Source organism: Tupaia chinensis, unplaced genomic scaffold (assembly GCF_000334495.1).
Source record: "Tupaia chinensis unplaced genomic scaffold, TupChi_1.0 Scaffold000028_1, whole genome shotgun sequence".
NCBI lineage: Eukaryota > Metazoa > Chordata > Mammalia > Scandentia > Tupaiidae > Tupaia > Tupaia belangeri.
In genome coordinates, this window is record NW_006159458.1 from 3,233,574 (window position 1) to 3,257,108 (window position 23,535).

The window sequence follows — 23,535 nt, forward strand, 5'->3', positions numbered from 1 at the left end:
AGAGCGTCTACACAACCGTTCTGAACTCCAGCAGCATTCTGCTTGCATGGCTGTGGTAAACGCCCACACGATGACATCATTCACACTGGTTACGGCTCCCTCCATAATGCGTGGCGAATGGCAAAACACTCACTGTAAGTGCAACACTTTAAATATAACATATCATGTATATTTTTACATTAAATAGAGAAAAAAACAATTATACTCTCAGTCACCAGTGTCTCGATTTTCACGGCAACTTCAGAATAGGCACATCTCCCCCGCTTTCCACTGCCACTTCAAGATGGGCAAAAGCTGAACAATGAGCAATGCGCGATCTGCCTCTCGTGGTATATACTGCGAGTGCTTGGAAAAGAGAGTGGATAACACGACCAAGAGCTCCTACGGTTCATCCAGGCGCGATGTCAGACGTTCGAGTCTTCATCTGTGATGCTGGCACTGGGGGAACGGGCGGCAAAATCTTTGAACATGTCGTCTTCCTTCAACATGTGCTGGAAAACAAGGAGATCAGGGGTCACGCTCTGTGCGCCATGTGCTCAGCGTGGAGTGTGTTCTAACCCACAAGCAGTCCTCTGGGGTCATGTGAAAAGATATTTTTAGAATAACATTTTTGATTCATTTTACAAACTTACTGTTAGATTGTTGATGCCTTCAGAGAATGCACCTATCTGTCTCACTGTCCCTTCTGAATCCTCCATCTGCAGAGAACAAACCATAAGGTAGCATATTCGTTTTCATAATGTCAAGGAAACCATAGTAAAAATTAACAAAAGCCTAAGAAAAAGAAATGCAAGTGGTATTGAGGGGTAGGGGAAAAGCATCTCCTCTCGTTACTGCAATTGGAAGTGAAAAATAAGAAACACTTTTCCGTGGCATCTACCTAATGACCTTGACAATGGCACCAAAGCACTGTGACTTAGAGGTCATCGTAGTCTTATGACTTGAATCTGATAGGGCTACGTAGTCTGACCTATGCATTCCTAACTTATTTCTTCCTGTATGTGATAGTGGAAGAGAGTGAGAGGGAGAAGACAGAGAATTATTTTTGACTGGGTCTTACTGTGTTACTGTGTTGTGATCCTTCTGTCCCAGCCTCCCAAGCTAGGATTATAGGAACATGCAACCTGGTGTGTACCTGGTGTGCTCAGGTTGGCCGGGGAACTGAACCTGGGACTCCTCAGTGACTTTCAGCCTTCCATGTGGAGTGCTGCCTGTGTACCACTGTGGCTGGGCCTTCGCTTCTTTTAAGATAATAGATTGCCTTAGTAATACAGGGATAGTATAACATGGGTAAGTAGCACAAACTTTGAGGCCAACCTGAGAGGGCAGAGACACTGGGCAAATTACTTACCCTCTCTGTGCCTCAATCTCCTTACTCTTTTTTTCTTTAGAGAGAGATTTTTGCTTAAGGTGCATGTACTCACCAGAGAGAGAGAGACAGAAAGAGATAGCCCCGCCCCCCCCGGGGGATGGTCATATCGCAAGCCCTTCTCCAGTTTCCTCTTGGGATTTTGGACAAGCACACATATGTGCCTGGCATGAGTTTGAAACGGCGGGTCTGGGACTCAAAATTCGGTTGACCACATGGGAGTCCAGCAACGTAACCATTACACCATCTGCTGGTCCTATCAATTTCCTTATCTTTAAAATGAGGATAATACTCCCTATATTTTAAGACAACCATGAACATGAATATGCATTAAGTGCTTAGGAAAGTACCTAGAATATATTATGCAACCTCATAAGTGTTCACTATTATTTTCTTGCTATCTTTATTTTTTGTCATTTGAAGAAAATGCCCTCAATTAGCAAACACAGTGGACCATGTTTCCATCCAAAGTGTGAATGCAGGAAGCACCTCGAAGAGGTAGCAGTGCTGCACTTACCTGCTCTAGCCGGTCCAAATCATCCTCGTCATACAGGCGCATGTCCAAACCGGGTTTGAATCCTTTCTTAGATGCACTGCCCGATGTCTGCCCCAATTCCATTGGACAAACATATTCTTCCCCATCTTCCTGCTTCTTCTTTCTCAGGTTTCCAAAATTGCTGAAGGTAAGTTTCTTTGGCTTTAGAAGAAGAGTGAACAAAAATATTCAGGAGTTTGATTAAATGCATACAAGAAAGGACAATAACATTTTAAAACTTTCACTCTCTTATCAAAAAAAGCAATTGGAAGACTAAATGTGTGTAACAAAGACATCCTAGGCATATGATACATTCAGATTCAATGAATCCATGATCGTTCTTATGAATCTCAGAAGACTAATCTTCTTATCCCTGTCAACGAGGTAGAGGGTCACTGTGATAAGTAAGATACACCAAAAGCCTTAGTTTTGATGACATAGGACTTAATATATTGGGATTTCTCAGGGCTCAGTCCAATTTTGCAAGGTCTTCCAATCTATGATTAGTAAAATAAAATGGTCCTTACTTCACATGGGTGAGCCTGGAGGACATTAGTTGAGTGAAATGAGTTCAAAAACAAAAAGATAAGCACCATGTATTCTAACTCATTTGTGGAAGCTAAAAACAAACCAACAAATAAAAACAAAACTGGTCTCCTGGAATAAGGAATACTGGTTAGCAGAGGGTGAAGGAGATAGGAAGATTTTAGTTCACACATACAACATTACAATTGGATAGGAGAAATGAATTCTAGGTTTCTATACCCCAGTCAGGTGACTATAGTTAACAATAATGTACCATAAACTTCAAGGTGGCTGGAAGAGTGGATTTTGAATGGGTCTAACATAAAGTAATAATATATGAGGTGATAGATATGCTAATAACTCTGATTTGGTCAGTGCACATTCTCTTTTTTTAAAGAATTATTTAACTTTATTCATTTATTTATTTTAATTTGACCAGAGAGGGACAGAGTGAGTGGGGGTGGGGGAGTGAGAAAGCAAGCTGCCAGGTACGGGACACAAACCTTGGTCAGCCATGTGGGAGAGTCCAGCGCCTTTAACCACCACACCGCCTGCTGACCCCCAGTGCACATTCTATTTATGTATCAAAAAAAACCAAACTGTACTCCATAAACATGTGTAATTGCTATTATGTTAATTCATTAAAAGAAAAAAAGGTCCTTCCTATATTTGCTTCTTGAGTGAGGCTCAAATTATCTTATATATCTGTTCTGTTTCTGAACAGCTGGTTGGTAATTGCTAACAGAAGTCCCCCTCTTTGAGAGAGAAAACTTTGGTGACACCTTTCTAGGTCCATGGACCTATCTGTTAAGGAAACAGTGATCAGGCTAATGACTGAGAAGTTAAATAGAATAGACTCTCTCAGAGATTTCAAAGCTGCCACATCTTTTTTATGTAACAATTATTTTATTGATTGATTCATTTGTTTTAATTTGACCAGAGAGAGAGAAGGAAAGTGAGAAAGCAAGCCACCAGGTCTTGGATTCAGGTGGTCGGCCATGTGGGAATGTGTCCAGTGCCTTAACCACCATGCCACCTGTTGTTCCCTGCCACATCTTTTATGGAGAAAGAGATCTAAATAAAGAGAAGGTGCTTAGGCAGATAAAGTTAAAAAAAAAAAAAAAAGACAAAAAGAAGAAGAGAAAAAAAAAAAAAAAATTGGTACCTATTTCTTGAGTAGCTGAGAAACACACTCTCTACAATAAAGTAGTCCAGATAACGTATTCAAGACTATAAATAAGAACGATGTAAAGGTGCCAGCAGGGGGGTGGTTAAGGCACTGGATTCCCACAGGCTGCCTTTATGATTTGAGTCCTGGACCCGGTTGAAAAACCAGAATAAATAAATTAATAAATAAATGTTTTTTTAAAAAAATGAAAAAATAAATGACACAAAAGTAGAAAAGGTAATTTGAATTTGTTATGACCCACAAATCCAGTTAAATTAGGGAATCTCATTCTCTACTTGTCTATCTCAAATCATTTCTTAAGAATCTCTTCCTAACTTGCAAAGCTGGTTGGTCCTAATTCAGGCTATCTGAATCTGTACAAGAGGAAACCTCCCTCTTATGCTTGATTTATCAGTAGGAAAAGCAGAACAACTATAATCAACATTTGGCCTCAGGTCCTGGACTCTGCACTGGCAATGTATTACTTAAAGACACTGCCATTGTGCTCATTATTATTGTTAGTACTGACTGAATCATTTGAATGGAACCCTCAGTTATTTTCTTTATGAGTTTTAAAGATATATATATACCTCCAGCCCATCTGCAAAACTTAGGAATCCCCCCAAACCAGAAAAATGGTCAAAACTGAGCCTTTGCTTCAAGCAATTATTAAATGGTACAAGTGTGAACCAACCTTCACTTTGGCAGTAGCTGTTAGAAGGACGTAGTCTGGTAATTCCATGGCATCTCGCTTCTGGTGTTGGGCCTCAGCACCGATCAGAAGGTTGAAATGAGTTGCCAAATGTCTTCGCAACAAGGTCTTGTTTGGTGGGATGTTCAATAACTGAGCCATTGTTTCTACGTTAAAACGAGGTTCGAGAACCTGGAAGTAAAATTAAGACTGCTATAAAGCACCATGGACCTTGCATACTCGTATCGTGCTCTATAATTGGCAAAGCTCCCTCACTAGGTTATCTCTAAGGACCCTCTCGGCAGCCCAGTGAGGTAGGCAGAGTATGGACTTTGGTCTTTAATTTTCATATCTTTTCTTAATTTTGCTCAAGTTAGTTAGCGGTAGAGCTGGTCTTGAAATCCAGGCCCTAGGGATCATAACGTCTGTGTTTCTGCCTCTGAGTAGCATTTTTTATGCAGTGCCGTCTCTTTCTGCGACAGTGCGCAGGATAACAACCTGCATCTCTGCAGTGGTGTTAAAACGTGGTTGTAAGAGAGCTAGCAGCTAGACTTCATTCAGCGTGAGTGAGAACAATAAAAGAGAAATGAGTTTAAATTCATATCTAGAGATATGAAATAAGTAAAAATACTCCGAAAATAAAGACTTGTGGGGCCAGTAGATGGTGTAGTGGTTACATCACTGGAGTCCCGCGTAGCCAACTGTGTTTGGAGTCTCGGATCCAGTGGCTTGAAAAATCACACAGGGCATGTGTGCCTGAGTGTCCAAGATCCCGGGAGGAGAATGGAGGAAAACGGATTACAGTGTGGCCATGCCCCTGGGCAGTGATTTCTCCCTTACCCTCTCACTGTCTCTGTCTGCCTCTCTCCCTCCCTCACATGTGCCCAAAGGTACAAACCTCTCAAAATAAAAAGACTTGCTAGAACTATCACAGAAAGCTTAGAAGACTTTAGGACTGTGACAAGTGAGTATATCCTCCTGCTCATTAGACTAAAGAAAACAAAATGGCAAGTCAATTTTTATTTGAAACAGAGTTTTACCATAAGCCCGCCATGAACACCACTGCCCCTGAGATTGGGGGCATACTCCGCCAAGTCCACAGAGCGCAGCCACTCCATCACTCGGTGATTGGTCCACTGCTCTGATGGGGTGATGCTGTTCTATGGGAACAAACAAGTACAAAGAACTTCAGCTGTTGATTACAGGATCCTACATGCTCTGTCTCAGAGGTCTGCCCATGGAACAGTCACGCAACATCCCAAACATTTAAAGAACGGATTTAAAAAGTACTTGCTAATTTGAATTCTCTCTTAAAGAACTATTATATCGCAGAATTTCAAGCTTTCTTACATGCTAATAAAGCATTGCTTTAAGAAAGGAAGCTGGAGCCAGCAGATGGCATGGTGGTTAAAGGGACTGGATTCCCACATGGCTGACCACGGTTCTAGTCCCAGACCTCGTAGTTTGCTTTCTTGTTTTCCCTTCCTCTCTCTCTCTGGTCAAATTAAATAATAACAACAACAACAACAACAAATGGAATTTAATAAATAAACAATTCTTTAAAAAAAAGGGAAGGAAGCCTTTGGGCCAGCAGGCAGTGTGGTGGTTAAGGGCGCTGGACTCCCACATGCCTAACCACGGTTCGAGTTCTGGACTTGGTGGCTTGCCTTCTCACTTTCCCTTCCCCTTCCCTCTCTGGCCAAATCATAAAAAATAAATAAATAAATAAAGTTAAGGGGCCAGCAGGTGGCGTGGTGGTTAGAGGCACTGGATTCCCACATGGCCAACCATAGTTTGAGTCCCAGACCTGGCAGCTTGCTTTCTCACTTTCCCTTTCTCTCGCTGGTCAAATTAAAAATAATAATAACAAATGGAATTAAATAAATATTTTTCAAAAGTTAAAATAATAAAATAATTATTTTAAAAAAAGGAAGCCCTTTTTTGGTTTCTTTATTTCTTCCATGAGACACAGAGAGAGAGACATGTACCCTCAATAGGGTCTTCATGCTGCAATCCATCCAGCACACAGTCCCTGAGCACACCTAGTACAGGAAGCCAGTGGACATAAACTCAGAACCTCCCCGTGTGGGTTCAGATGTGTTACTGGTACTCCACCATCTGGCTCCGAGGAAAGGAAATCTTTATAAGGATATCTGTATCTCTTTGGATTAATGGTACAGCTGGGGGGAAAAACAAACTGAGGAAAAAGAGGAAGCTTAACGAAACAATAATCCTTGACTTTAGTTATGTAAGTCATGCAGGGTAAGAGAAAAAGAATACAAAAACAAAACAAAACAAAAAAACCAAAACCCAGTAAAACCTAACAAGTAAGTTAGACTGGATTTGGGGCTCTGAAAAGACCAGATTTTCCTTAGGTTCCAATTAGCGATAGGTCAGGGACAGCAGGTGGTGTGGTGGTTGAGGTGCTAGACTCCCACGTGGCTGACCATGGTCCAAGTCCCAGACGTGGCAGCTTACTTTCTCACTTTCCCTCTCTCTGGTGAACACACACACACACACACACACACAAAGTTAAATAATTATTAAAAACCCCCACCCACACACACAAAGTTAAATAATAAAAAAAAAAAAAGATAGAAATGGGTCTTGATTTTGTATACACACACACACACACACACACACACACACACACACAGAAAAGTGCCTGCTTGTACACCTCAGCCTGAAATGTTACCTCATCAGATGGCCGCCTCCGTAGACAGTTTGGTTCAAATTTGTTGATCCTCAGCACCTGGATGGCCCTTTTAATACTGAGATGGTGTAGAACGCTTACAACCTTCAATGACAATAAGTCATCCTACGAAAAGAACAAAATCAGAGCTCACTGAGCCAACCTAGAGCAAAAAGACCCTTCTAAGCGATCTCAGAAAACTGGAGGGACCAGCAGGTGGCATGGTGGTTAAGGTGCTAGACACTCCCACAGGGCTGACTGCGGTTCGAGTCCCCCGGACCTGGTGGCTTGCTTTCTCACTTTCCTTCTCTCCGTACATCTCTTTCTCTGATCAAATTAAAATAAATGAATGAAAAAATTAAATTAAATAAATAATTCTTAAAAAAAAAAAAAAAGAAGAGAAGAAGAAGAGCCCCTCAAACCAATATGTCCCAAGGGCTTGCCAGTGTTTTCAAAGCTTTTCTTTAGTAACAGAACTCTTTTTTCTGTTCTGAACAAAATCCTCTCCAGGATTCAAAATTAATATTATTCTACTGAAGCTGACTTCTATTCCAGAGCTCTGAGACAGGACTGCAGAACCCCAGGGCTCTGAAAAGCACAGTCTGAAAAACACTCTGGGTCACTGTGAAAGGTGGTCTGCTTTGATCTGACGCACACATACTGCAAACAAGGAATTCCTTCCTTCCTCTCCTAGTTTTGAGAACTTTACCTGCAGATAAAGCAGATAATTAGCGCAATGAAGGGCCCTGGCCAGCCTGCCCTCGTGTTCATTTAAGCAGAGAGCTGAGAGCAGGTGCTACTCACTAATGAGCACGGCTTGGTTTTCTGAATTACAGCACATCACATTTGGGGCAACATCAGAAGAGTGCTCTTGCTATGTGACTCCTTGACCTAAGGTTCTCTAGTTCTAAATTGTTATCTAGCAGATATTGTGACCAATTATGAGAAAATTCTGTCAATCGATGCAAAAGGTTTGGTGAGAGTTATAGAGAGATGAGAAATGAAGTTACACCTGTGATATACACCACCGATCAAATTCCTCTAGGGACAAATCTTCACTAGGTTGTGGTTACTGGGAACATTTTCCAGTATACCAAACACACCAAAACTAATACTTTCAGAAGAGGGTGATTTGGGGGCAGTATAAAGATAAGCACCCGACTACTTCCAAATACGCCCAGAAAATAAACAAGGAAAATATCCATTTTATTCATACCTTACTGATAACACACTAATGGCGGGGGGGAGAAATTGTGCTATAGAAATATTAGATAATCAGTTTAAACCTTTACAGTACTGAGCAAAAAATATTCTTAAAATTTTTTCTAGTAAATTCTTTCTTTTTTCTTCTTCCTCCCTCCTTCACTTTCTTTTTTTAAAAGAATGACATATTTTAATTTTATTTATTCATTCATTTATTTAAATTTGACCAGAAAGAGACAGAGACAGAGAGACAGAGAGAGAGAGAGAAAAAGCAAGTCACCAGGCCCAGGACTTGAACTCTGATCAGCCATGAGGGAATGTCCAGAGCCTTAACCACCATGCCACCTGCTGACCCCCTTCCTTTCTCAATTGCCAAAAGGTGCATGTGTTTGCCTAAGAGAGAGACAGAGACAGAGAGAGAGATGGAGGATGAGGGTGGTAGAAAGCACTCCACGCTCCGCCCCCATGAGATGTGGTCACACCACAATCCCTTTTCTTTCATTTCCTCATCCTGTTAGGATTTGGAGCACATGAGTGCATGCACACACACACCTACCCACACACACACCTACCTACACACACATCTGTTGTGTTTTTTGAAGCTGTCAGGGCTGGGACTTAACCCACTATCAGTCATGTGGGAACTAGCTCCCTTAACCACTAGGCCATAGGGTTGGTTCCCGGGGTTAATTTCTTCCTTTTCTCCCTTCCCTTCCCTCACTGTTTCTTCCGTTCTCTTCCTTCTCTCTCATTCTTCTTGTTGTCTGCCATAGGGCACATGCACTCATCAGGGAGAAAACAGAAAGAGATAGAGAAAGTGAGAAATCGCCCCCTAGAGGGAATGGCCATGTCACAGTCCCTTCTCCTCCATTCTCTTGAGATTCTGGGCATGCAAGTACACAGGCCTGGTGTGATTTTCAAGCTGCGAGGTCCAGGACTCAAACTGCCGTTGGCCAAGTTGGAGTCCAGCACCTTAACCATCACGCCTGGCCCCCTTGAGTTAATTTCTTAAAAGCAGCGTCTTATGATAAACTAGAACCAACATTTAATATATTTTAAGACTGAGATAGCTATTCCAAACATTTCAGTGTAGGCTAGATGTTCATATAGATGCTCATAATGTAAATAAATGATAATTATTTTGGAAAATCTTTATGATTGAAGATTTTTTTAATAATTATTTTATTTAACTTTATTTATTTATTTAAAATTGACCAAAGAGAGGCAGAGCAATAGAGAGAGAAAGAAAGTGAGAAAGCAAGTCACCGGTTCCAGGATTTGAACTGCAGTCAGCCGTGTGAGAGTCCAGTGCCCTCAATCACCACACCATCAGTCAGCCCTGTGATTTAAGATTTTAAGGGCTGGCAGGTAGTATGGAGGGTGAGGCACTACAGTCTCATGTAGCTGACCACAGTTTGAGTCCCACACCTAGTGGCTTGCTTTCTTACTTTCCCTCTCTCTGTCTTTCTCTGGTCAAATTAAAAAAATAAAATAAAACAATAAAAAAAATTCTTAAAAAATAAGAATTTAAAAAGGAAGGACAGTTTTCTCTTAAATCACAATAGATTTTTTTGTTGATTTTAAAAATATTTTTGATTTGAAAAAACTTATTTTTAAATAATTTTAGATTGAGGGGGCTGGCAGGTGGATGGTGGATAAGGGGCTGGACTCCCACATAGCCTACCACAGTTCAACTCCTGAACCTGAAGGCTTGCTTTCTCACTCTCCCTCCCTCTCTCTCTGGTCAAATTGAAGCATAATAATAAATACATAAAATTAAAATAAATAATTAAAAAATGATTTTAGATTTATGGAAGAGTTACTAGAGAATGCAGAGTTCTGTATACCTTTCACCTAGCTCTTCCTAATACTAACATCTTATGTAATCATAATACACAAAGATAATAACGCAGACAATACTGTAAGTGACTAAGTATAGACTTTGTTTAGATTTCACTAGTTTTTCCACTAAAGCCCTTTTCTGTTCTAGGATCTAATCCAGGATACCACATTAAAACAGACCTTCGTGATTTAGGACTTTGGGGGGCAATACTTCAAGGTCATTTACTCATTTACAGCCACAGAAATTATACATATGCTTCTTGTGATTTTAAGCCTGAATGTACTCACATTCCCACGGGAACATGAGCATGCCTAGAAAGGCAGGTAAATATTTACTGAATTTGCTCTAGGCAGAATAGTAAGTTGAGAGCAAGGATCTGGAAACAGCTTGGGTTCAGATGGACTTTCTACCACTTTCTAACTCTGGAAACTCGTTACAGATGTCTCAATTCTTCTGTTTCTAAAAAACAGAGGTAAGAGTGAACCAGCAGTTAGCGTAATGGTTATGTTGCTGGACTCCCATGTAGTCAACCGTGGTTCATGTCCCAGACCTGGTGGCTTAAAACTCACGCCGGGCGTGTGTTTGTGTGTGCCCAAGATCCTGAGAGGAGAATGGAGGAGAAGGGATTGCGGCGTGGCCATCCCCCCTGGGGGGTGATTTCTCGCTTTCTGTCTCTATGTCTCTGTCTGTCTGGCGAGCGCATGTGCCCTATAGCAAAAAAAACTCTCAAAAAAAAATACAAAAAAAAGAAAAACAACAGAGGTAAGAATGTTTTAACTCAAAAAGAATGAATATGGCTAAGATACTTGAAAGCGTGTTGGGCACACAGTAAACATACACCATACCACGCAAACCAGTATCGTTACATGTGTGTTTCCATAATGTGCCCACCAAGGGGAGGACTTCAATTCAGTGAGAAGAAACACATCTCACAAGCTGAACTCCAAATTCTTTGATACTGAGAAATTCCTACCTAAGTTAGCTGGTCAAAAATTTCCACTTATTTCAAGAAGATATATGTGGTAGTTCTGTCCATAGCCTAGTTCACCAGACACTATTTAAATAAAAGTATCTTTAGTAGATCATTAATAGTGATTTTTTAAATAATTTTTTTAAAGAGGTTTTTTTTTTTTTTTTTTTTTTTGGTTATGGGGCTAAAAAAAAAAAAGTGAGAAATCACCCCCCAGGGGGGATGGTCACACCGCAATCCCTTCTCCTCCATTCTCCTCTGGGATCTTGGGCATGCACACACACGCGCTCGGCGTTAGTTTAAGCCACTGGGTCAGGGAATCAAACCACGGCTGGCTACATGGGAGTCCATCGACATAGCCATTATGCTAACTGCTGGTCCCAGTAGACCATTAATAGTATTAGGGAACCTAGAATAAAGTTCTCCTGGAAGCCATCTCTCCAACTGTTGTAAAGTAGGGAACAACTGACCCTTGTATGTATTGGCTGGAAAGTGAGAAATGTGCAACAGTGAAGGGACCAGAGTGCAAGGCTAGTCTTCTGTTCTTCTCCTTTGCCCTGGTAACACCTGCTCTAACAGAACTGGGCTGCAGTGAAAGGGATGAGAAGGGGTCAGGAAACAGTTGCTCAAAGTGGAAGAGAGGGAAGAAGGCCTGTCCCGCGGATGTCAGGTCACACGGGCAGCCTCTCATAATTGGTCATTGCATATGGAAAACCTACAATATGTTACTTAGAAACTCTAAGGACTGTAAAACTTTACATTCTCTCTATTCTAAAAATATCCATGTGAGATATAATTTACATACCATAAAACTCACCCAAAGTGTACACTTAATATTTACCTTGCTGAATATATAAACATTTTGAGTTTCTGGACAGCTTGGTTCAAGTTAGATTTCAACTTAGCATAAATTTCTCTAGGGCTGTTTCAATCACCGAATCCCACAACTTCAACGTCACAGGAAATATTCCCACCTCTCAAGTTAAAGCAACACCTTTGAATTCTTTGTGAAAATGCTATATTTTGCTTACTCTTATTTCGACATTTTTTAGGAAAAAAAAAAAAAGTTTACTTGCCCAAACCACAGGAATGAACCACTTACGACAGTCATGTAATGCAGCATTCTCCCATCTACCCGTCCTTCATCAAACTGAGTCTTATACTGGGGGAGGCCAATATCGTCCAGCCATCCTGAAGGAGAGAAACCAATGTCATCACCGTACCACAAAGACCTGCTCTTGCGATGAAAAAGAAAAAGCAGACATATTCCCTTATTTACTTTAAGAATAAAATGCTCTTACTAGTGACCCAGTTGAAATCCAGCTTTCCATGATTGGTTTCTTCCTCAGATCCCAGGGCTTGCAGTGCTAGCTGAAGCTTCTTTCGATGAAGTGAGTGCTTGATTCCAAGCTCCTGAAACCATGAAGAGACATGTTGACTTTATAATTCTTCCTACACTGGCTGGGTGCTGCTCACAAAGGATGCGCGTTCCCCCAGAAGGAAACTAGTGTGAAAGACCCAGAAACGTATTAAATTAGAATACCAACCTGTGCTAGTAACACACTGCTGAACAGAAAGCTGCTGGATAACCAAGAGCAGCACAATTAGTTTAGTAACACGACAGATGCCCCAAGGACACATTTTTCTCATAAACCAGGAACTACAGCACACATAATGCATTTTAACCTTATCTTGTACAAAATATCAGATAATTAGGTAAAGATGTTAAATAATCAGACATAAAATACAGGATGCTTTCCCCCCATCTGAAAATTGAACTTGAAATTATATATGAGGGAACTTTTAAAAAATTATTTTATTAATTAATTTATTTTAATTTGACCAGAGAGATACACACACAAAGAGAAACACAGAGAGAGAGGAGCCAAGTGAGAAAGCAAGCCACCAGGTCTGGGGCTTGAACCGTGGTTGGCCATGTGGGAGTGTCTAGCACCTTAGCCACCACATCGCCTGCTGGTCCCCTAAAATTATTTTTTATTTAACTTTATTTATTAATATTATTTAATGTTTCCAGGAAGAGAGAGAAAGTAAGAAAGCAAGGCTCCAGGTTCGGGATTCAAACCATGGTCAGCCATATGGGAGTCTAGCACTCCTAACACCATGCCACCTGCTGGCCTCCAATAACTTTTCAAAGTTCATAGACAAATGGAATTAAAGTATGACTTCATTTTAGTAAAAAAAAAAAAAAAAAATTGAAAGCCACTCAATTCATAGTTCTTTCATAATACACATCTATGAACTTTCTGAAGACACTTCATATTACACTAAGGAGATAGACCAATGATAAAATAATTGTGAGAAATGTGAGCTTAAAGTTTATTTATTTACTTAAAAGATTTATTTATTTAATTAATTCAATTTGTTATTATTTTAATTTGACCAGAAAGCGAGAGAAAGAGAAAGTGAGAAAGTAAGTTGACAGGTCCAGGATTTGAACTGTGGAGAGACATGTGGGAATCCAGCACCTTTAACCACAATGCCACCTGCCGGCCAGTTATCTTAAGGTTTATTAAGGCTGTATAATTAATTTTCATTAAAATGCCCAGTGGCTTAAGTGTTCCATAAGAAATCATCAAGACCAGGTCCTTCCACATCCTGAGATTAAATACAAAACAGCTGAAAATCCAGTTTCTCAAGAGTGTTTACTGGCTCCACCCATACCTTTTTCTGGAATATAAAACAATACTATGTTCACACTCCTCTTCTCTCACTATCCCTTTTATAAACAAAACAGAGAAGCTGTTACCTTCTCTAGATCTTGTGGAGAGGCCTGCAAAAGAGTTTGGCCAGATGCAATCCAGTGTTTGCCAGAATTCAGGTAGGACCCTAAGCCCTGTTCCACCAGCCAGTTGCAAACCTGCTCCTTGGTCCATTTGGCAAATGGCATATCCAAATCACTACAGGAAAATAATAGTATGAAAAATATTTAAAGTCAATCTAGAGGATTATTATCGGAATGGCCACACTGTAATCCCTTCTTTTCCAGTCTCAGGATTTGGGGCATAGGCATGCAAGCACAAGGCGTGAGTTTGAAGTCAGTGGGCCTAGAACTCGAACCACAGTTGACCATGTGGGAGTCCAGTGATGTAACCATGACATCATCTGCTGGTCCCTAAAAGCTTAATTTAAAAAAAAATATTTATTTTAATTTTATTAATTCATTCATTTATTTTAATTTGATGAGAGAGAGAGAGAGAGAGAGAGAAAGTGAGAAAGTAAGCCATTAGGTCAAGGACTTGAACTGGGGTCAGCCATGTGGGAATGTCCAGCTTCCTAACTACCATGCCACCTGCTGGCCCCTAAAATTTTTTTTACTGTATATTTGGTTAAAAATGTGTGTGCATGTGTATCTGTTTGCAATAGGGCATGTACAGTTACCAGGGGAAGAAAAGGAGAGACAGAGAGAGAGAAAGTGAGAAATCAACCCCTATAGGGAATGGCCAACACAATCCTTTCTCCTCCATTCTCTCCTCAGGATTTTGGGCACAGATGCACACATGCCCGGCATGATTTTCTTTTTCTTTTTTTTTTTTTAAGAGGTTTTTGTATAGGGCATGTGCACTCGCCAGACAGAGAGAGACAAAGATACAGAAAGCACACATGCCCGGTGTGAGTTTAAGCCACCAGGTCTGGTACGCAAACCGTGGTTGACTACATGGGAGTCCAGCGACATAGCCATTATGCTAACTGCTGGTCCCAACTTTCAAGCCACCAGGACTGGGACTTGAATCACAGTTGGCCATGTGGAAATCCAGTGCCCTAACCATCATGCCACCTGCTGTCCTGAAAGCTAATTTTTAAGACCACTTGTCTTTATTTCAAATGAAACCATAAAAGATTCAATGTGATTTAACAAGAACGTGTTTTACACAAAAAGACCAAGTTAAGAGATCAGCAGATGGCATAATCGTATGTCACTGGACTCCCACATGGCTGACTGCAGTTCGAGTCCTGGATCCAACAGCTTAAAACTCACGCTGGACGTGTGTGCAGTTGTGCCCAAAATCCCAAGAGGAGAATAGAGGAGAAAGAATGGAGGAGAAAGGATTGTGGCCAACCCTCCCAGGGGGTGATTTTTTGCTTTCTGTCTGTCTCTGTCTCTCTGGAGAGTGCTTGTGCCCAATTGCAAAAAAAAAAAAAAAAAAAAAGGACCAAGGTTAAACTAACATAAGTTAGTTTAAAGATTGGATTACCAAACAGGAAACAGACTGAAAGAAGCTCAAATCTCAAGTCTAATCTGAGTTAACTTTGGCAGAATGATGGTGTCTTCCTGCATGGTAATCAACCAGAGGGCAGTATGCTAACCCTGAGTGTAGGAAGAAGTAATCAAAGCAACATTTATGTTTTTCTTTATGCAGATACATAGTGTTTCTGTTTAGAAAAGAAATACGGAAAGATGAACTATACGTTTTATTTTATAAGATAGTATATGAAGGTCCCCTACTGTGTTCAAAGAGACCATATGGCAAATGAGTATTTGAAGAAGGCCAAAGGGAGTTTCCTTGGTGAAACTCATGGCCATCTTTCACCTGTGTGGGAGGGACTATGTTTAAAGGTTCATAGCCCATTATACTTTTGAAAGATTTATTATCAACACCTTGTAACGTATGTTTGCCAACCCCACCCTTTCATGCTCAGAGGTCAATGCAGTAGTTTCAAACCAGCCCTAAGCTTTGATAAGGGTGTAGGAAAAGTTCTTAGGATAGTAACAGGTAAAACATTACAAAGTATTGATAAATCTAAGAATTCTGGTAGAATATATGTCTTTCAGTGCTGTCACAGATTCCATTAACTATTAATGTTAACTAAGCAATTATTATTTGGCAGATAATAGATATATATTAACTCATTCAATCTTCATAATGACTGTTCAGGGTGGATACTAATCATCGTGGAGAGAAAACTGAGACCAGAACATGGATATCATTGCTCAAGATCACCTGGTAGAAAGTGGTAGTGAATCCATGCAGCCTCACTCTAGAATCTGCTCTGCCATCCCATCTTTCCAAGGCTATGCTTTACAGTACTTTCTTTTTTAAAAAAAGAATGATTTATTTATTTAATTCCATTAGTTATTACTACTACTATTATTATTAATTTAGATCAGATAGAGACAGAGAGAAAGAAAAAGGGAAAGTGAAAAAGTAAGCTGCTAGGTCTAGGACTTGAACTGCGGTTGGCCATGTGGGAGTCCAGCGCCCTTAACCACCATGCTACCTGCCAGCCCTGCTTTACAGTACTTCTAATATTATTACTGCCTGTGTAAAATATAAGTCCAACAACCATTCTAATACAGATGCTGCTGATGTTTTACCTCTGGCTCCTCAGCTTGCTCACACAGCCCTCAGTAGTCATCAACCACAAACAAACCGCACTGCTGTAAAGATGATGGCCCCTCCACTAGCCACGGCAGTAGGCAATGACTTTATTTCACCAGTCCTAACGCTGCAAGTGTTCATGAGGCCTTGACATTTGGGTAGATATACAAAAGTTCATTAGTCTGGCTGTCCTTACCTGTTAGACTGTCCCAAATCTCGAGACCAACCTAACCGGGGCCCTGCAGTTGCCCTTGTCCCTCCTCTTTTAAATTCAGGCTCAGACATATCATCCGGGTTGAATGTAGTTGACTGACTTCTCCTAAGTCTGAAAAAGACACAAAACAGACTCCTGTGTATTAGACCTGAAGGAGGCCTTAGAATTTAATGAGAACTTTTTTTAACGGATGCATACATTTGAGCTACTCTTCTTTGTATATTGTCAACACAGGCATTTGAATTTAAACTTTAACTGAGATCCAACAAGTAAGAAAAAAAAAAAAAAAAAAAAAAGGACCAAGGTTAAACTAACATAAGTTAGTTTAAAGATTGGATTACCAAACAGGAAACAGACTGAAAGAAGCTCAAATCTCAAGTCTAATCTGAGTTAACTTTGGCAGAATGATGGTGTCTTCCTGCATGGTAATCAACCAGAGGGCAGTATGCTAACCCTGAGTGTAGGAAGAAGTAATCAAAGCAACATTTATGTTTTTCTTTATGCAGATACATAGTGTTTCTGTTTAGAAAAGAAATACGGAAAGATGAACTATACGTTTTATTTTATAAGATAGTATATGAAGGTCCCCTACTGTGTTCAAAGAGACCATATGGCAAATGAGTATTTGAAGAAGGCCAAAGGGAGTTTCCTTGGTGAAACTCATGGCCATCTTTCACCTGTGTGGGAGGGACTATGTTTAAAGGTTCATAGCCCATTATACTTTTGAAAGATTTATTATCAACACCTTGTAACGTATGTTTGCCAACCCCACCCTTTCATGCTCAGAGGTCAATGCAGTAGTTTCAAACCAGCCCTAAGCTTTGATAAGGGTGTAGGAAAAGTTCTTAGGATAGTAACAGGTAAAACATTACAAAGTATTGATAAATCTAAGAATTCTGGTAGAATATATGTCTTTCAGTGCTGTCACAGATTCCATTAACTATTAATGTTAACTAAGCAATTATTATTTGGCAGATAATAGATATATATTAACTCATTCAATCTTCATAATGACTGTTCAGGGTGGATACTAATCATCGTGGAGAGAAAACTGAGACCAGAACATGGATATCATTGCTCAAGATCACCTGGTAGAAAGTGGTAGTGAATCCATGCAGCCTCACTCTAGAATCTGCTCTGCCATCCCATCTTTCCAAGGCTATGCTTTACAGTACTTTCTTTTTTAAAAAAAGAATGATTTATTTATTTAATTCCATTAGTTATTACTACTACTATTATTATTAATTTAGATCAGATAGAGACAGAGAGAAAGAAAAAGGGAAAGTGAAAAAGTAAGCTGCTAGGTCTAGGACTTGAACTGCGGTTGGCCATGTGGGAGTCCAGCGCCCTTAACCACCATGCTACCTGCCAGCCCTGCTTTACAGTACTTCTAATATTATTACTGCCTGTGTAAAATATAAGTCCAACAACCATTCTAATACAGATGCTGCTGATGTTTTACCTCTGGCTCCTCAGCTTGCTCACACAGCCCTCAGTAGTCATCAACCACAAACAAACCGCACTGCTGTAAAGATGATGGCCCCTCCACTAGCCACGGCAGTAGGCAATGACTTTATTTCACCAGTCCTAACGCTGCAAGTGTTCATGAGGCCTTGACATTTGGGTAGATATACAAAAGTTCATTAGTCTGGCTGTCCTTACCTGTTAGACTGTCCCAAATCTCGAGACCAACCTAACCGGGGCCCTGCAGTTGCCCTTGTCCCTCCTCTTTTAAATTCAGGCTCAGACATATCATCCGGGTTGAATGTAGTTGACTGACTTCTCCTAAGTCTGAAAAAGACACAAAACAGACTCCTGTGTATTAGACCTGAAGGAGGCCTTAGAATTTAATGAGAACTTTTTTTAACGGATGCATACATTTGAGCTACTCTTCTTTGTATATTGTCAACACAGGCATTTGAATTTAAACTTTAACTGAGATCCAACAAGTGAAGGAATTGTAAGTCATGATCTTCTTTCCATAAAAAGCCTTATAATTCTATACCCATTTCCAATTTTCCATGAATCCCCACATTCAAGCAATAGGTAAGATGAGGCCCCTGCCACTTGTTCATCCTTTTACTTACTTTCCAAAGAGTTTCATGATACCTCTGGATTTCTTCTTGGAATCTGGAGATGGTGGAGATATCTGGAAGGGGCTGTTACCCTGTGAATCTTTTGACCGAGAAGATGCACCAGCCAGATCTAGGTGTTCTGTGGTTTCTTTTTCTGTTTCAGCTATACCAAGAATAGAACAAAGAGGATGAATTTTAAAATATGGAATAAACATGATTAGATGCTAACCATTTTGGTTTTGGCATCTGTCAAGAATTCTTGTTGTGCTGGCCTATAAATCAGTGATTTGTAAAGAGCACCCTGCAAATACTAAAAATGAAACATGACTGTATGTTCTACTCTATAGTTTACTTTATTGCCTGTAACAGAGTCAATCAACTTAAAAAATTTCAATCCCTTTGGAGATGAAAGGTGTGATGGAGTTGCCATTTTCTTTCCTTGAGAGAGCTGGATTCACAATGACGTCCCCAGTCTTGCTGGAGTAGCTGGTGCTCTGCTGACCTACATCCTTTAACATCACCAACTTCTTTCACTTCTCGTCATGACTCTCTCCTAGATCTGTTTCTAACAGTTTCTTTTGTTGCTGTAGCTCCCACATCTCCTTTTCTCCCTCTATGTCCCTCTAAGGTTCCTGAGTTCCCTTCATAGGATCTCTGACAAGCGCATCCACTCTCAGCTCAGCACTAATGACAGCTTTACTCACTTACGAGCAGGTGGCATCAACACCACTAGGCCTAATTTCCCCAGCCTTCGTATCTGAAAGTGCATATCCTCCATTCAGCATAGCATGGCAGAGACACTTGGGACTCAGCAAACCCATTTGGTTTCCCTTAGTCTTTTTATCCCCCCTCTCAAAATTTTTGTATTTGATATTTAATTAATATTAATGAATAATTTCCCCGTTACTCCAGTTCAAACTGTGTTATTTTTCTTCTACTATTTTCTCTCCTCTGGTATTTATAGCAAATCAGTTACCAAAGTAAAGGTTCTTTAGGAAACATAGGCCAACCTATTATGACCCAGGCACTATGAAAGTAGTGAACTGGATACACGTTTTCTTTTGATTTGAAATTAGCACCTTAAAAGAGTAACACCCACATTAGTGGCACCAGATCTCTAAGCATTAACTATTTTACTTCTCGTCCCTTAGTGGATGATTCCACATTAACAAACATAGGGCTACTGCTTTACTCCATGTGAGATTTCACACTTTATGAAGGACAATCACAGGAACAGGATTGTACGAGAATCACAGGAACAGTGTTTCAGCAAGACATACAGAAGTTGCAGAAGTTGACAAGTCTATAAAGCAGGGTTGTGATTATAGGTTACAGTAAGCAGCTTGTGCCTCCTAGCATGGACAGTACCGTTCTTCTAAGAAAGATGCAAAAAATGGTTTGCAAATAGTTATCTGCATAGATGTTTATTTGATGTGCCCAGTGTTTGTTCTGGACATTTAAGGCTGCCAATTTAGCTGACCCATGTGAACAGAAATGTTGCTATCTATATAAGGCAGTAGCACCTGCAGGGAATTCTTTCCATTCAAACCCTATAACCATAACAGGTACAGTGTCCCTGGAAATGCTGCCCACCTCAGCTTTGTTTGAAAACTGTCAGATTTTTCTTTTTCATTTTGAGGACTTTTTTCCCTACTGTATTCTGTTCTAGTAAGAGAAAAATTGAACTTTCCCTCTCCTAAAATCCCTTTGGAGGTGACTCCTTGGATAACCTGTAAAGTTACTGGTGTCATCACTCAATGATCACTTCCTTCTTCAAAGCAAGAACATGTCAGGAGAATGTTCTATTAGTAAGAAGTTAAGTTCAAAACTACTATATTCAATGTCTCCTACAAACTTCCCTGTTTGGTTGAAGACATTTCTTTTGGGGGAGTTGGGGAAAATACCAACACGGAGAGGGATGCAAGGATTGGGAGTTAGGGTGTGAGGGTAAGTGCTTCGCGGACGAAAGAACTGGAATGCACTATACCAGGATGTCGCTGTCTGCACTCTGGGGGACCTGTGCACGCTGGCCCTCCCAGAGTTACTCACGAGGTATCGTTAGCCTTGGTTAAAGGAGCATTGAGGCTTGGAAGCAAAGCTTCTACAGAGTCTTTTGTAGCAGAAGGTGGACGAAACACTCTGGAACAAAGACTGCATTTTCTGACTGCGGCCAGCTCACTTTCTAGCGATTGCAGATGCCAAGAGCAGGGATTAGATGTGTGGGGAGCACAGAGCTGGCACAGGCTGGCATGCAGGGTACAATACCTAAGGTGGGTGCACTGGCACTTCGTTTACGATCTTCAGAAATCCCAACAACGCACACAATCACACGCAGCCCAATGGAGAGAACACAGGGGGATGACAAAATGAAACACGGATCAAACTCTTCCTCATGGAATACACACAGTGCAGGAAACGCCTGCACCGCATCGCACTCCTGAGGGTACACACAGACTCCATCAGTGTTGTCAATGGGGGTTAAAGGAGCCACATCACAGTAGGTGGGACACTGTCTATAATGAAGTCAGAGAGAATTGAGTTCTAGGTCTTTCCCCTGAGTTTATACCACAGGACAGAGAGCAGCAGGGTGAGTGAGAGTCTATCTATAATATCTACGTACAGTTAAATTAAGTCCCCTGAAGCATTTCTCACCAACTTTCCCCCCAAGTCATCCACTTTCATTTTTGAGAAAGAAAAATGGGCCAAAAGAATGAATGAAGGAAGAAACTGATCTTTTCCTCTTTCTGAAAGAAGTATAGCAGAAGAATTTGAGCCACGCATACCCAAGTTCGGCGCACTTGCTGTCCTCTTGTTACTTTTGATTTTAAAAAAGCCCCGGCCAAAGGAAGATCTGGCTTTTCGAGTGCCAAAGGGGTTATCATCGACAGAAGCACTGTGTCCTGAAGCTTTGAGAGGGAGGCTCCCAAACGTGCTGCTTTCTCCTGGAGCTTTATCCTGGGAGAGAGGCAAGAACAATGAACCACAGCATCAATGCATTAGTACACACCAGGTTCAACACCGAAGACTCAGTCGGGTTCCATATGATTTTAAAGAATAAATGAACCAACACATCGATTACCAAGGTCAAGTGCCATATTAGAAGTTAAAAAAAAAAATCCATTCTGAAAGCTACTTGAGAAATAACAATAAGAGGAGTAGCCCTGTGACCTAGTGGTTAAAGGAGCCAGATTCTGCATGGCTGAGAGCAATTCTAATCCCGGCCTGGGCAACCTGGGTGTGTATGTAAGCATGCCTCAAATCATGACAGGATGGAGAAACAGGAGGAGATGGGAATGGGACCAGCAGTTGGCCTAATGGGTATGTCGCTGGACTCTCATGTAGTTGAACGTGGTTTGAGTCCCGGACCTGGTGGCTTAAATTCATGCTGGGTGCGTGTGCATGTGTGTCCAAGATCCCGAGAGGAGAATGGAGGAGAAGGGATTGCGGCGTGACCATCCCCCCTAGGTGGTGATTTCTTCTCTCTGTCTGTCTGGCGAGCGCACGCGCCCTATAGCGAAAAACCTCTCCAAAAAAAAAAAAAAAAAAAAAAAAAGAGGAGAAGGGATTATGGCATGACCACTTCCCATTAGGGGTGCTTCCACCCTCTCTTTGTCTCTGTCTAGCATATGTATGGACCCTATGGCCATTAAAAAAAGAAACAGGGGCCAGCAGGTGGCGTGGTGATTAGAGGTGCTGGACTCCCACATGGACAACTACAGTTCGAGACCTGGACCTGATGGCTTGCTTTCTAGCTTTTCTGGTCTCCCTCTACTTCTTTCTGGTCAAATTAAAATAAAATAATAATAATAGTAAATGAAGTTAAATAAAATAATTTTTTAAGATAAAGAAACAATAGGAAAACATGTTTATCACTAACCTATAATCAATGTGCTTACAGTTTGAAATATTTAGGACAGAGCCAGAAATTTCCAAATTAAATTTCTCATTGCTCAGAAGATATTACACAATGAGAATTATATAGACTTCTTTCTAACACTTAAGACACAGATTTGGCTATCATACAGTTCACGTTCTTATAACTACATCAACAGAAGCATAATATAATAACAATTATTCTACAAAGCAAGCATTAGTTCTAAATTTCTACACCAGCAATGGGAGGAAATTCTACTCCAGTTATTTTAAATATTCTTCTCAAAGGATCATAAAATGAAGGCACATTCAGCTACTCTATTTGGAACTGTCTGATTATTTGAGTTGGCAGCTACAGTAACATAGTATAAATTGTTTCAGTTATAATATGAAGGTTTTGTTTGCATGTTCTCATTTCTCTAATATCTCTTGCCCGCTGTTTCTTTTACTTTGCAGAGGTGGAAAGGAAGGCAGGGGGATATTAGCTTTTAAAGTGATTATTTTCTGTATCTACTGTTCCTAGTTACTAAAAGTTTATAGATGGCATAATTAAGTGCTATTATTGCATCTACCTCAATACTGATGTCAAAGTCATTTCACCATTTACTGGACTGACAAGGCAAAAAGGGACTTCATTTATGCCTGTCAGGACAAACTGTGTTCTGTCAGTTCTATCTAAATATGATTCAGGTATTAAGGCCAACTGAGAGGCTACACTTGTGAGAAAGCTGTCTGGTGATTTTAACCTTTATGAGGTTCTGGATTGAAAAAAACTCAGGGGCAACGACCAGAAAAAAACTCAGGGGAAAGGACTAAAGCATCAGCTGATGACATCTTTAAAAACATCTAAAAGTGTGTGTGTGTGTGTGTGTGTACATCTGTGCCATTTTGTTTTCTAATAAGTTATGAAATTCACATAATGTAAAAATAATTATTATCATTATCTTCATTGCCAGAGCGTATGTGCACTTGCCAGGGACAGAGAGAGCGAGCACGTGAGGGAGAAAGCACCTCCCAATGGGGCTTGGTCACACGCAG

The 23,535-nt window shown here is 40.6% G+C and overlaps 1 protein-coding gene across 6 annotated transcripts in view; it reads right to left on the reverse strand.

Moving 5' to 3' along the window:
* Positions 1-6: 6 nt before the first annotated feature.
* PPFIBP1 (PPFIB scaffold protein 1) overlaps positions 7-23,535 on the reverse strand; it is a 239,860-nt gene continuing 216,331 nt past the window's right edge. For 4 of the 6 annotated variants that reach the window (XM_027770947.1, XM_027770944.1, XM_014587177.2 and 1 more), the window contains 13 exons: positions 21,408-21,579; positions 20,890-20,922; positions 18,637-18,787; positions 18,212-18,340; positions 13,764-13,914; positions 12,298-12,409; positions 12,099-12,187; positions 6,984-7,106; positions 5,329-5,448; positions 4,292-4,480; positions 1,887-2,066; positions 633-698; positions 7-491 (listed from right to left, as the gene is read on the reverse strand). In XM_027770947.1, coding sequence (XP_027626748.1) covers positions 405-491; positions 633-698; positions 1,887-2,066; positions 4,292-4,480; positions 5,329-5,448; positions 6,984-7,106; positions 12,099-12,187; positions 12,298-12,409; positions 13,764-13,914; positions 18,212-18,340; positions 18,637-18,787; positions 20,890-20,922; positions 21,408-21,579 — 1,602 coding nt within the window. In that variant the 3' untranslated portion in view covers positions 7-404. The remainder of the gene's footprint in view (positions 492-632; positions 699-1,886; positions 2,067-4,291; positions 4,481-5,328; positions 5,449-6,983; positions 7,107-12,098; positions 12,188-12,297; positions 12,410-13,763; positions 13,915-18,211; positions 18,341-18,636; positions 18,788-20,889; positions 20,923-21,407; positions 21,580-23,535) is intronic. The other 2 variants (XM_027770945.1, XM_014587188.2) reach the window with 1 other exon arrangement.